Below are 14,456 nucleotides of genomic sequence, written 5' to 3' on the forward strand. Positions count from 1 at the left end.
TTTGTCGAAAGATAGACAAGGATAACAACACCATTGTCAACCGAATACTGCCATTATAACGTGGACCTCAATATACACACCCACTTCGCTGACGGTAGCTGGATTGGCGCTTGGCGTATAATAATACCCTACAGTAGAATTCAAGTTATATTGGCAGTATTAGTTGAATTAGAACCATTAAGATAATTGTTGAAGGTATGCTGACCGTTTTGAACGGTGCTTCACTATAGTGAGATTCACGTTATGGTGTCAGCATTATTTGAATGAGATGCAATAAGATTATTGTTGAAAGAATTCTGACAGTTTAGAACAACGCTTGACTAAAGTGAGTTTCATGTTACACTGTCACTATTGAGTTGAATGGGAAGCATTGGTATGGTATTCATAATGGATGCTGACAGTTTGAGATGAATCTGAATGTGGTTGTTGTTCTATAGGGAAGGATCGTCGCGACGACGACGCTAGAGACTAGAGAGGCGTCTAGATTAAATCTCCAGCGAGCCAGATGATTAGGTCGCATCACACACGTGGTCTATTGTCGTCCTGTTTGGAAGGTGATAGACCGACATACTTGTGATATCAGACAACGCACATCAACGCCGCTAGACCTGACCATGATTGGAGCGGGGCAATTTCAATTGATGTTTGAAAGCTTTATTCATCTAGCGGTGCTGTCTCTTCTATCATTTCCAATTTAATCGACGTTTTTTTAAAGTGTGTGCTTCATTGCTTTGGAATATCGAGTCTCAAACAATCGGAATTCCTCATTCCCATTTTCAACCCTTACTCAGAGTAATTAAATTTCACATGAATTTAACACTTCTGTGCTACATCAGAATCTCGAGTCTCAAACATTCTATTATTTCAAATTTTTCATTCACATATTTATCCCTTACACAAAAGTAATGAAATTTCACATAAATTAGATTCATTTACACTATCAAGATTTAGAGCTCAAGTAATCTTAAGACGCCTTCACTCTTACAGGCTCAACCCCAGCTACTTCATTTTCAAAATGATGTATCTCATCGAAGAATCCACTAACATGAAATACCTATCTGAAGATGCTAGAATTGAGCGTCACTTCATTGTAAACCCTGTGAATAACCTTATTATGAATTGAATCTGTTCCATCTTTATGACGTCAAACATATTATACAAGAACGAATAATTCAAACAAGGCTGATTGGTGGAATCTGATCTGTCACTTCAGATCTATGTTGTACACCTCACTTCTTAAAATGCGAACAAACTAGGAGAAACTGAATTAAGTCGCGGTGAAGAACGATTTCACTAAATTGCTGTTCAATCGTAATAAAATTTATAGTTATTGTTATAGATATAACAGATATAGATATAGAAAGACGATACCAAGCTGAAAACTACTCATCGATTTTATTGTTCTACTCGTACTCAGGAAATACCTACTTGATCATGATTATTGTGATTGTCACCCTATTGTGAAACTCATGAATCAATTATTAAACTAATTATCAATTGAATTAAAATCTTCACACGAGATGAAGCTTGATACTGGACTAGGTTTACCAAAGCAAAAAGCTTTCTACAAAATATGGGTAGGAGTGGATAGATATCAGGATAGATATTAATCTCAAGAGTTACGATAAAGATACTAACCATTAGTGCTGAATAATTCAGGGCTGATTCACTAAACCCTGATATCCAGGGGAAACATTTAAATATATATTATTCTAACTTTTCTCGAACTCTCACGAAACTCCGAAACGATATCAATGAATATTTACCGACTGTCCATCCAATCCCATAAAAATTAAATGCAAATAGAGACTAACGGCCTGACATTCTTCTTACAAGATGATTCTTTCTCTCATCCATCAGCCCATTCTTCTCCTCTCATATCAACGCTGGGAAAGTTGGAGGGAACTTCTGAAAGGAAGGACTGGGAGCAATGAGTATGAAGATGAGATGTTTGAGATGGCGGAAGGGGAAAACGCAATCTTTCCTCTGTTTTTTTCTTGCTACAAGAGGGGAAGAGAAAAGATAAACATCAGACAGTGCACGTTTGAATAACCGGAATATTAAAAATGTTTCCATTTGCTCGACATATGGGAATGGAGCGGTGTATAGGGATTGCTATGTGGACCCTATAGGCTACTGCCTCGCTCGTACTGGACAAGCTAGCTTGCGGACTGAGAGGATATCACATGAATACCTTTCAGTGGTCTGTTGGTCCCCGTTTATGGTAACAACCTTTGTCGGAGAACCGGTACGTAATGTTTGCCATGTCGATATGCCCAGACTTTGCACACTGTAGAAGATTTCCATCGAATCATTCGGTGCTGTTTTCTCTGTCTACACAATCTCTTCCGTTTCATTCTCACATTCTTTTCTGCCAGAATCCTACTTGGTTCCCTCATCCAATCACGCCTCTTTCTCTCCATAAGCATCCCTCTCAGAATTTCTCCTAGTTTTCTGTATTCACCCTTTCTCCCCATTCCTTTTTTCTGAGAGTCAATACCCCGGTGTGAGAAAGTTTCTCGGTGAACTACGGGCTAGACACGATCGAGTCACCAAATAACTGAAAGGATGAGTCGTCTCCTCTCTCCTCCTTCTTCTCATCCTCCTCATCCTCCTCCTCCTCCTCCTCCTCCTCCACCGCCTCCTCAACCTCATACTCTACTACCAACTCCTTCTTCTCCACAACCTCCAACCCGTCCTCAACCTTCTCCTACTCCTTCTCATCCTCCTCATCCCACTTTCCTCTCACCGTCGGGTCTACATTATTTATCGCTTTTCCGCCTGACTGCCGACCCCTATGTTTATTTTCGCCCCCTGCTAGCTTCCAGTTGCAAGATTTTCATTCAAAATTGGATGACGTTAAATTGTACAATCTCTGGCAAAGTCCTTACCCAACGCCTCGCCCGATCACTTTGATTGGGTCGAATCGATTTATAAATTGGCTACCAGTGTAACGTTGACCGAGTTATTTGTTGGAAACGAGTGATTAGGGGAGAAATCAGTAGTGTTGAAAGAACTAGACAGAGTTATCTCTTTTATAAAGTTGATGTATGGTCTACAATCACAGCTTTTCGAAGTCCTGTTCTTGAGTAATGTGAATGTGAAAATATTAAAAGTAGAAAACTTACTTTTTATGTTCTCTTCTCTGGCCATTCCAGTAATATTAAATATTTATCCAAATAAAATAAAAATATAAATCTCCCTATTAAAAGGGTACTGAGATTTATATTTATTCAAGTTTTTATCAAAAGTAGCACTCAAGAAAAAATACAATATTTATCTATCATATCAGAATCAATTCTATTAAAAGTCTTGTGTATATAAAGGTCCGTACAGATATATGCGCCGCGAACATGAGCAATTCACTTTTAATCAGCTGACTATGTATGTATTTTTACAGAAACGGTAAGATACAGATATGAAAAGCTTGGCATCAGCTGATTAAAAGTGAATTGCTCATTTTCGCGGCGCGTAAATCTGTACGCACCTTTACGTATACATTTTTTAAGGCTAAGGATATTGTTAGAATAGATTAAAAATTCTGAAGTGTTTTTTCTATTTTATATTTAACCAATCCACAAAAACATGTTTTAACTATTTATAGTTATTTCTGGAAGATGAAAATGGCTATGAATTGTTAAAACATATTATGTTGGAACAATGGAACATATTATAATAAAAAGGTTACTGAAGATTTTGTTATTTCATTCTCATACTGCGTATTGTATGATGTGTTATTAAAGCATAGATATATCTATCGCCATCTTGATCCTCGAATCAATTTTTTTCGTCGAAGGGGTTTAATCAGTGCTTTTTCTTCCTTATTCCTACTTGATTCAAGACTGTGAATGATGATAAAAATGTTCTACAGATTCTACTCCAAGATTATTGTTTCATCATGCTCAAGATCTTTATGAAGTGATTTTCATACATTATGAAGTTCGATTGAAGAAAAATATATCTTTACACATCTGACACACAATAATTGATTGCACTTATTAGCATTTTTGGATAAGATATGATTGATCATCTTATAATACAAATTAGATTAATTCAAAAATATCCCGATATTATTCCTTGAGTGCAGAATTAATAAAGTACCTTCTGTTTAGGTCAGATGGTAGAACGTTTCAGTGACAATGATGATGATTCATAGATAATGAGCTACACGTGAGCTGGCATTAATAATACAGGATAGATATTTCAGAGCACATTCAAAATACGGCCATTACAGAGTGAATCATTGATAAGGTGGGACCTGCGACTTGGTTTGGTTGCTGTTGACAAGACTGGAATGTAGAGTGTGACTTATCATGGAAATGTTGCGCGGATCAGTCAGCAAGCATGATAATAGGGCTCATTTATTGCGAATGATTTGTGGTCAGAATTTTTTTGTTGGAAGCTGGTGGAAACATGTTTGGCGATAATATTGCTTCAATTATCTGTCCAGTTGTCATCATGTGTGTCGACTATAAGTAAACATTGGGAGGACAATAATTCAGAAACCCGAGCGCTGACCGTTTGTCATTGGAGGTTGGAGATCCGTGCAGCGGTCGCTAAATCAGAGCGTGCGCCCGGTTTTAAATCAGAGCGTTGACATGCGACTAATCAGACACGATTCACTGTCCTTGTTTGGCCTCGTCCCTTGGGCGGTGAGCGACAGAGACGGTGCAAAATGTGATAAGGCTGGTCGGCCTCTCATACTGCCATCGACTCCTTCCAATCTCGAGGGGCCAGTGCAATATTGTGTGTGTCCTAGAAACATCAATTAGGTGTGACATTTTCACTCCGTACAAGAATTGAGTTATCATTATTGAGTTTTGCTTTCTGGAAAAGATAAGAACTTGCAGGGAGTCTTGTGCATTATCTAGATTAGTACAATTACATACTTCGAGAAGTGAATTTAACGTGGCTCAGAACATGTTTTGTTTCTTGACAATAGCGCTATATTTATGTAATTATTTATTCTTTACATAAAATCTTAGAGGATGAATTTTAGTATCAAGTATCAAAAATGACTTAGTCTTGAATTTGTTACAACAATCGTCTTTTTGGCTTTTGAGTGATTTGTAAGCAATGAGATCAATATGAGCGTTGAATTCCATCTTTTAGTTCCAACCTTATTTTATAATGTTCAGTTTTGGGCATGGCATGTTGCTTTCGCCCAGTAATATTTTTATAATAGATTGTAATTGTATTGGAATATGGATAAAATTTTTTCACATCAAGACCCATGTGGCCTTGAAATTGAATGAATTTTAATACGGTTTGTGCCAAAAAGAAGATTCAATGTTTGTACAGGTTTTATTTGTGCATCTTCTACGATAGTTTTGCTGGGTTGCAGTTAGTAAAAATAACTTCAAAAGTTAGAGTGTTCTATTAATTCATGCAATATATAAATTATCAAAATATTTATATTATTGTATAAATGAATAAAGAGTGAATAATGTTCTATTATTTTTGTGTTTTCTATCTTGTGTTCTTGTGTTTTGTATAATTGAGAATTTATATTTCATTGAGAGCCAATCGACATTTAAGATTGGAGGTTTGAATCTGGTTTGGGTATTGCTTAGGGAGGAATTGAACAAATAATAATTTTCCACTTCAATCACATTGAGTGCGTTTCATAAATGCTAACTGGAGAGCGAACATCTAGAATTATGAAACTATTGTATAATTATCAGGTTTTCGGGAAATTCGAATTCTTCAAAACAAGCAGGTCTTCGCACTGCATGGTCATTCTAGTTTCTATTAACAACTCCCTTGTAATGGAATTGTCCGCTCATAAATTTCTTGAAGTACTATTCTAATTCATTCATTGACTCATATACCTTTGGATTTCTTGATATTCCATTCTAATTCTATCATTTTGTTATAGTTATGACTTTTTGTGTAGTTGAGATATTGATATTGTGCTAATCATTCATATTAAATAAAAATACTAAGAAATTGTCAAAAACCACAGATTTATTGATACTTAGAAAGACCGGTTTCGGTTGTTACATCATTGTCAATCTCCGATAAACTCAAACTAAATACAAGAGCAGCAGAATTTATACTAGAAGGCGAGTACTGCTATTGGTCAAGGGCATGAACGCCAGCCATTGGCCCAGCTAGGCAGTCTCCTCCCACTTAACGGTGTCACAAAATGGCGGCTTGATAACAAAATTTGATTTTTTCATATTTGCGAGTCTGTTGCTTAAGCCGCAATTTTGTGACACTGTTAAGTGGGAGGAGACTGTCTAGCTGGGCCAATGGCAGGCGTTCATGCCCTTGACCAATAGCAGTACTCGCATACTAGTATAAATACTGCTGCTCTTGTATTTAGTTTGCAATACAAGTAAATCTGAGTATCAATTTTCTATGTATCAATAAACTGTGGTTTTTGACAATTTCTCAGTATCACTTAGAAAAAATTAGGCGCTAAATAAGCTAATTCAATTCTAATTATGAATTTCTCGATATTCTGCTCTCATCCAATCATACTCCTATTATTCTGAGAATATAACAATGTTGTCATTGGTAAATGAAAAACAACAACTGAAAAACAAGAATGACGTGCGTCTTCACGCCATTCTAATTAAGTCCTTGGGTTTAATTTTGTACTGTATTGCGTGTTTTCTGCTAATGTTCCAGGTGGGATGGGTGAAAGCTGACACCAAAGCTATACAAGCGATACATGATCACGTGATTACACACAACCCACGTGTGTCGGTGAGTCATAATGACCACTCCACGTGGAATCTACATGTGCGCAGTGTACAGGAAGAGGATCGGGGACAATACATGTGTCAAATAAATACGGACCCAATGAAGAGTCAGGTAAGAATCCTTATACTAGGATGTTTATTTGAAACGTGTCTCATGATAAGTCCGTCAATATAAAGTATTTTCATCTCATGTTCATTTCAAATAGGCTACTATAGATCAATCAATAATCCTTTATTATCATAAAACACAAAGTGTTGTAACAAACGTCAAAGATACAATAGAATTAAAAACATTCAGAAAAATTAGTACAACAAAATCGGCAAATAGTAATAAATAAATAGTAATTATTAAAACGTGGTCCACTTGAATGTACTACAGGTAGGCGAAATCAGTATTTCCAACATAAGTCATAACAAAGCTGTTGAGTTAAACAGGAGAACACTACTCGTGTGAAATGGCTAGTTTATGCAATTATATATTCATAGATAGGAAATAATTTCCTTTCTAATCAGTCACCTTTCTTTATAAAATCGGAGAGACGATATTCGTTCACCATGATAAGCGTGGAATGTCTATCAATTCATAAATATTCATAAATACGGGTATTTCAAAACGATATTACCTCAGCGTTCTCAGTGTCGTTTATTATTAACCCCAATAAGTTAGTATATTATGTACCCAAGTATTGTTTATTACGAGCCCCACTTATATTACCCCGAATTAATTATTATACAAGGATAATTCAATCATTATACCAAAAATTCAATCAATATCAATAATAAATTATTGATCAATCATTTTCAATTATTGACCAAATAATTCAATCACAAGCTATAATTCTAAATTGTTCGTGCTACCTAACTTAAAATCATCCTCAGTATAGTTTTGATAGTATGTTGAGGAAAGTTCCTTGAATCTGGAATCCATCAATAGGAATGAATGTGACCAAATTAAAGAATTCGATAAATTGATTCCATAAAGCTTTCCCCTTACAAGCTCTATCAGTTTAGTAGGTACTATCATAGAGAAACAATAGCGTAAGTAGATATCCCATGGTATAGGGAATTTATGTCGCAACTTTTACTGTTATCTCAAGCCGATTACTGTCGATTATTGTCAATTTTTACTGTTTTGTTGGGGTGATAGTTTATGAACAGCACAATTTGAGAGACTACCAGCGTCACACAGCTGCATAAGACAGAATTAGGTGAACTATCGGCTTGGGATAACAGTAAAAGTTGCGACTTAAACGCCCTATACCATGGGATATCTACTTATGCTATCGTTTCTCTATGATACTATGTACCTATGCCAGCGCACTAACCTAGGTTTTGCTGGCTTTGTCACACAGAAAACAAGTTATTTTTAATTTAAGAGTTTATGTGTTATTGGAATCTTATTATATATTATTTCTTGCTTGTCTATTATTTTTATGATTCATAGTCTTCATTGTATTGTTTTCAATTTGACAAAAATAAATTTAATTTGATAAAACTTAATATCTACAAAGTTTTCAAATGCAGAGACCACTTTACAGTAGACCTCATCGCGGATTCATGAAATGAGTACTGTGAAATCATTAAGAGTCAATTATTGACTATGATGAGGCCTTATAATAAGGAAAATGAAAATCCAATAACTTAGTCCAGTTACACACACATCGATTTTTGGGTTAGTTTATTAATAGAGGAGTATTCGCTCGGTATTACGAGGGTCTTATGAAAATAGTCCAGGCAACGAATGCTCTAAAAAAGGTATAGAAGGAGAAGTTTAGAACACAATTTCTGACTCTGCAGCTTTTTCAAGGATAGTAAACATATTATTATTATTATTAGCGTATGGCTTTGAATGGTGGGGTGACCCAATGATAGTTCCACCTCGCCGTAAATAGTCCAAAGTTCCCTAATGGGAAACCGGACACTAAGATTATAGTAAGCACAATACTTTTAATTTACACTTTTCACTTCAAAATAGAGTTCATTTTGATGTTAAAAAGTCCAAACATATACAAAACCGGAATATATATCAAAAGTCCTCACTCCTACCCCCTGTGCTAAGAAGATCGGGGTGGTTTTAAAGTATCATATTTTGTTTATTGCACATATCTCTAACAATATGCGTCTTTCGGAAATTTTTATTGAATACAAAATTGTAGCTTACAAATTCGCCTACAAGTTTCATCCGTATCATTTTTCCATATCTCTTCTAGTTCCCTAGGTATGAGCTCTCGAAGGTGTCAAATTTTGAAGGACACCTCTTTCGGCTCCGATTTTACCATCTTTTTGGCCTTATAACTCTTTTAAGATTGATTGAAAAAATCTATGCTTATCAAGAGTTCATAGAACATCATATTCTCTTCTATTTCATGTATTATTTCATGATTTCAGGCATCTCCCTATGATTTTTGCAGCAATATAAGGAGAATGAAAGTTCTATAATTTAGTCTAATTACACAAACATCGATTTTTGGATATCCGATCGATTTCTTACCAAGTTACATTCGATCTGGAGGAATTTAAAGGACGGAAAAAATCGAAAGTCCAAAAAACGATGTGTGAGTTGACCAACTCAACTCTTAGAACTTCATTGACATATGGAATATATAACACAATCTATAGTGATTTATTCCACGAAGATAAACGTCCAGTTAACTTATTCCAAAAGCCATCATGAGAAATCCACGAGGTTTCCACAACATCAATTTTACTACGAAACCTATCAGTCCCCTATATAATGGACTCACTTTGAAACAATGAGGCAGAACAGAACAATGGTTTGTTCCAATAGTGGGTGGATCATTATTGGTTCGAAATTCATGGATGAGCCAGTTATAGTGTATTCAAATCCATCACCAAACTGTCACAAGAATTCCACCGCTGGTTGATTTCCTGCTAATAGGCCTACTCCTGGTACACTGATTTCCTCTCTTTCGTGCATGTTCGACACGAGTGAATGCTATGTATTATCGATTAATTACCGGTTCGATCGATATATACTAGATACATATAGGTATCGATGAGTATATATCGATATTAGACACAAATTCAGGTGCAAAACTATTCAGTGCCTAATCTCCTCTATGATAATGATCATAGATATTTACTGAAATCAATTTCAGATACATATCCTCGTGTATAACTTTCCAGTGGATTATCTCTTCCATGAAGCTATTGTATTATTTATCTTAAAACTAGTGATGGCATTGACTGATATCATGGAAAATGCTGATACTTCACAATAGAGACTCACGCCATACATTGGTTTGTTTTTCCTTGATGAGAAAATTGGCAAGATAATGAAAATTGGCAAGATACACAGTTCAAGGTTCCCTTAACTGTTATGAAGATTTGGAAATGTGATTTTAAAATAAACGTCGATGATGATAATTAAGTTCATAAGTAACTACTCTTTCTATATAGTATCCCAATGGCATCTAATGGGATAAATAGTCTGATCCAAATGATATGGCATAACAGAATTGAAGTCTCCAGGCTCTCAAGATCTTTCAATCTTTCGATAGTCATATTTTTCTTAGGAACAATGAGCTCCTTGATACCATTATACCTTCAGCAAATACGAGTATATTGTTGTGAAAATATGAGTATATCTTATTATGTAGTCATCATTTTCCCCCAACCAAATTGGGACATTGAACTATGATCATAGAGAAACAATAGCGTAAGTAGATATCCCATGGTGTAGGGCGTTTATGTCGCAGCTTTTACTGTTATCTCAAGCCGATTACTGTCGATTATTGTCGATTTTTACTGTTTTGACCGGGTAAGAGTGCATTTAACGGCACAATATGAGAGACTACCAGCGTCATAAAGCTTCACAGGAAAGAACTACGTGGACTATCAGCTTGAGATAACAGTAAAAGTTGCGACATAAACGCTCTATACTATGGGATATCAACTTATGCTATTATTCACTCAGAAAATATTTTCTAATCTGGTCAGAGATTCAAGTATCAACTGATGTGCCCATGATACATGTAAAACTAGAGTCCTGTTTTACTGGTTAATACTCCTGAGGAACTCACTTAATATGAACATGAAAGTCGATTTTGTGTTTAGCATTAGTCAATGACTAAAACTTATTTTTCGAATCCTCCGATTGTATTGAAGAGAGGACTTTTTTACCACATATATTTCTTGTGTTTGATCCACCTTAATTATCTCCAATTTATGAAAAGATCGGTTACCAATTTCAAAGTCCTCCAGTGAACATTGTGTTATAATAGTAAGTATATTAATGAAGTTACAATGGATTTAATCAATAATATTAAATACGGCAAGGATAGTATACAGCTTTAACTATTCTTGTGAATACGGATCATATTAAAATATCGGGGCACAGAGCTTCGCTCGTTATTTGTTTATTGATAAAAAGAACATTTTATTATTAACAGTTTATTATTAAAAATGATCAGGGAAGGACTAACAGGCACAGCCCAAAACTGTTTCTTCCCCGAATTTTGATTTATACACTATAAATGGTCCAAAAAGTAGGTTATGTTCCATACACTTGAATTCAGGTCCAATTTTCAGTCCATATATTTGACAACAGAAAAGTTCTAATTTAGATTGTTCACAAACCAAATTGAACAACAAAATAAAACTCACTAATCACTTGAAACTGTAAAATAATGATTAACTTTGAATATTATGATATACCATGTCATGTCAACAAATCAGATCATTTTGATCGAGTATATTAAAATTTCTAGATTTCTCGCGAGATACGGTAAGCTGATTGATTACACAGCTGAACTCCCACACAGGCACACGCATCTTCTGTTATCGACAGACGACGGAATTATCATCTGTTTTTCCAGTTATGAATAATAATTATTATCCTTTTCATGTCCTTCAGCCAGTTTTCCCAAGGATGAGAACTAGTGCAATCGAATTTTTATATCATAATCCTACCATGTTCCAAATTTCGTGAAAATCGTTAGAGCAGTTTTCGAGATCTGTTGGACATAAATAACCATAAATAAATATATAAATAACCAAATATAAAAATACAGAAACTGCTCGCTTAATTGACCGAGCGAAGTGAGGTCTAAGATTCAAGTCGACGGTTTGGCATTTCTCTTAGTGTTTAAATGTTTGAATGTTTAAATTTTTGAATGTTTAAATTTTTGAATGTTTATATGTTTTTATGTTGCGCATTTACGGCGAAACGTGGTAATAGATTTTCATTAAATTTGACAGGTATGTTTCTTTTCAAATTGTGCGTCGACGTATATATAAAGTTTTTGGAAAATTTGCATTTCAAGGATAATATGAAAGGAAAAAGGAGCCTCCTTCATACGCCAATAAATCAGCCGTAAAAATCAGACTATAGAATTATTCAGCATAAATCAGCTGACTAGTGGACTATAATACTACCCGTTCAAAAACATCGAACATCTTGAAAATTTATCTTTCTATTAACGTTAGTAGACAGTTGACTATAATACTACCCGTTCAAAAACATCGAACATCTTGAAAATTGTATCTTTCCATCAACGTTGTAGACAGTTGCAGCCAGACCTGATAACAGCGCTCACACTCACATTCCGGGACGACAGGTCACGGTACGATATAGGACAGAAAGCTCTACTTTTATTTAGGATTTTTTCTAGACATTTTTAATTGATAAATTATTTATTAATTTCTGAGAAAACATAACAACAAGTCAATGTAACTCACTGAGCGCGAGGTCTACTGTTTACAGAACTACTAGTTTAGTAGGATTTGTTTGTAAATCGAAGCAATTCCACTTTATTTGTATTCTGGAACAGCTGAATATTTAGTAAGTTATTTTTGCATTTACTAAATCACTTATTTCCCATATATCAGTAATTTCCCAGAGTAGACACCACATACGTTATACGTCGTTATACGGGTAGGGTCTATACAATTCTATGGTTATTCATTACTTTAACAGAATACAGAGGAGTGATATTGGTATGAATGAATGAATCCAGTAAGGTAGTCTATGACTAGTAGAGTGATCGTTGAAAGTGAATATTGTTTGAGTGGTTAGAGTGAGTGAGAGAGGGTGAGCGAGAGAGTGAAAGAGGAGAAGACTGCTCTCTTCATTCAAAATTCGGAGAGCTGTGGTGGCAGACACAACCAGTGGTCTGAAACTAATTCGAGAATGACATCGCGAACTGCCTTTGCTTGAAAGTATGGCTGAGAGAAGCCGATATTATTTCCATCATCGAGTCGTGCACGTGCAATTCTGAATACATTTCAAATTTTCTCCAAAGATCTCGCAGTTTCAGTTAGTCCCAACTAACGGGATTGGTCCTGTCTGTTTCTTTCATATTGGAATCAATCCTTTCAAAATCAAGTGAAATCAATTTATTCAGAATCAAGTGGAATCGATCCATTCAAAATGAGACAAAATTTGTTCTTTTTTTGGATACAACATGATAATGGAAATAAACAAAATGTATTCACCATTTTGCGTACAATAGACAACATGATAATGAAAATGAATAGCCACTTCATGATGGAAATAAAAATTCATTTATTTCTGTAGTTTCTAACTGGACTGGGCCTGAAGATGCATAATCATAATAAATTATATATTCCATCTGTCCTTTTTTAGTGATAATAATGTGGAATATTTGTTCTATTTTTGGTTTCGAAGCATCTAAATTGATTAAGTTGACAGAGTTGGGTAAGTTGAGGGTATTTTTGGGATCTAAATTGATTAAGTTGGCAGAGTACTTGTCAGAGTAATAAAAATAGAAATCTAAGAACCTTTTTTGGAATTGTTCACTTACAACATGTTTCGGCTATATTATGCAATTATCAAGTGACTAGCCATCAGGCACGCTTCCCTCGCCATTTCAGTCTAGCTAGGGGGCTCCGCCCCCTGGACCTCCGACTGGATCGTCCAAAAATGAGATCAGCGGGCTCGCTTCGCTCGCTTGCATGTAGACCTCAGCGGAACCTCTGTACCGAATTTGAACGTTTTTCTCAAATTTTATCTCGAAAATTTGAGAAAACGTAGAAAAACGCTGGTAAAAACACCTGTTACTATATCGGCGTATCTTTGGCGAAAAAAATTCTTCCACCTCAGCTAAACCTGCGTACTGAATTTTTTTGATATATTTCCATCACTTATTGAGAAAGGTGAGAAAACGCAGAAAAACTGAGAAATACGTTGGAAAACGCTAATTTTGGGCGTATCTTTGGCGTTATTCCAAATTCCTTCAAACACAACATTATTTCACCCCAGCTGAGCTTCTGTAGTGAATTTGAACATTTTCTGTTCATTTGTTATTGATAAAGCTGAGAAAGCACAAAAAACGCTGGAAAACGCAGATTTTTGGCTTATCTTTGGCATTATTTCAAATTCCTCCTAACACAACATTATCACACCCTAACTTAGCTTCTGTACCAAATTTGAACAATTTGTGTTCATTTGTTCTCGATAAAGCTGAGAAAACGCTAAAAAAAACGCTGGAAAAACGCAGATTTTGGGCGTATCTTTGGGAATTTTTCCAAATCCGTTCTTAGTGCGCCTCTAAAAGGCCAACTGAACATACCTACCAAATTTGAATGTTTTTGGTCCGGTAGATTTTTAGTTATACGAGTGAGTGATTGAGTGAGTGAGTGAGTAAGTGAGTGAGTGAGTGAGTCAGTCAGTCAGTCAGTCAGTCAGTCAGTCAGTCAGTCAGTCGGTCAGTCAGTACCATTTCGCTTTTAAATAAATAGATTGGAAAATAATAATCATTAATT

General features: G+C 35.4%; 1 protein-coding gene across 1 annotated transcript in view; it reads left to right on the forward strand.

Moving 5' to 3' along the window:
• LOC111058468 (lachesin-like) overlaps positions 1–14,456 on the forward strand; it is a 221,684-nt gene that overhangs the window by 112,901 nt on the left and 94,327 nt on the right. The window contains exon 3 of the mRNA XM_039420762.1: positions 6,637–6,822. Coding sequence (XP_039276696.1) covers positions 6,637–6,822 — 186 coding nt within the window. The remainder of the gene's footprint in view (positions 1–6,636; positions 6,823–14,456) is intronic.

The sequence above is a fragment of the Nilaparvata lugens genome, chromosome 2, assembly GCF_014356525.2.
Source record: "Nilaparvata lugens isolate BPH chromosome 2, ASM1435652v1, whole genome shotgun sequence".
Classification (NCBI taxonomy): domain Eukaryota; kingdom Metazoa; phylum Arthropoda; class Insecta; order Hemiptera; family Delphacidae; genus Nilaparvata; species Nilaparvata lugens.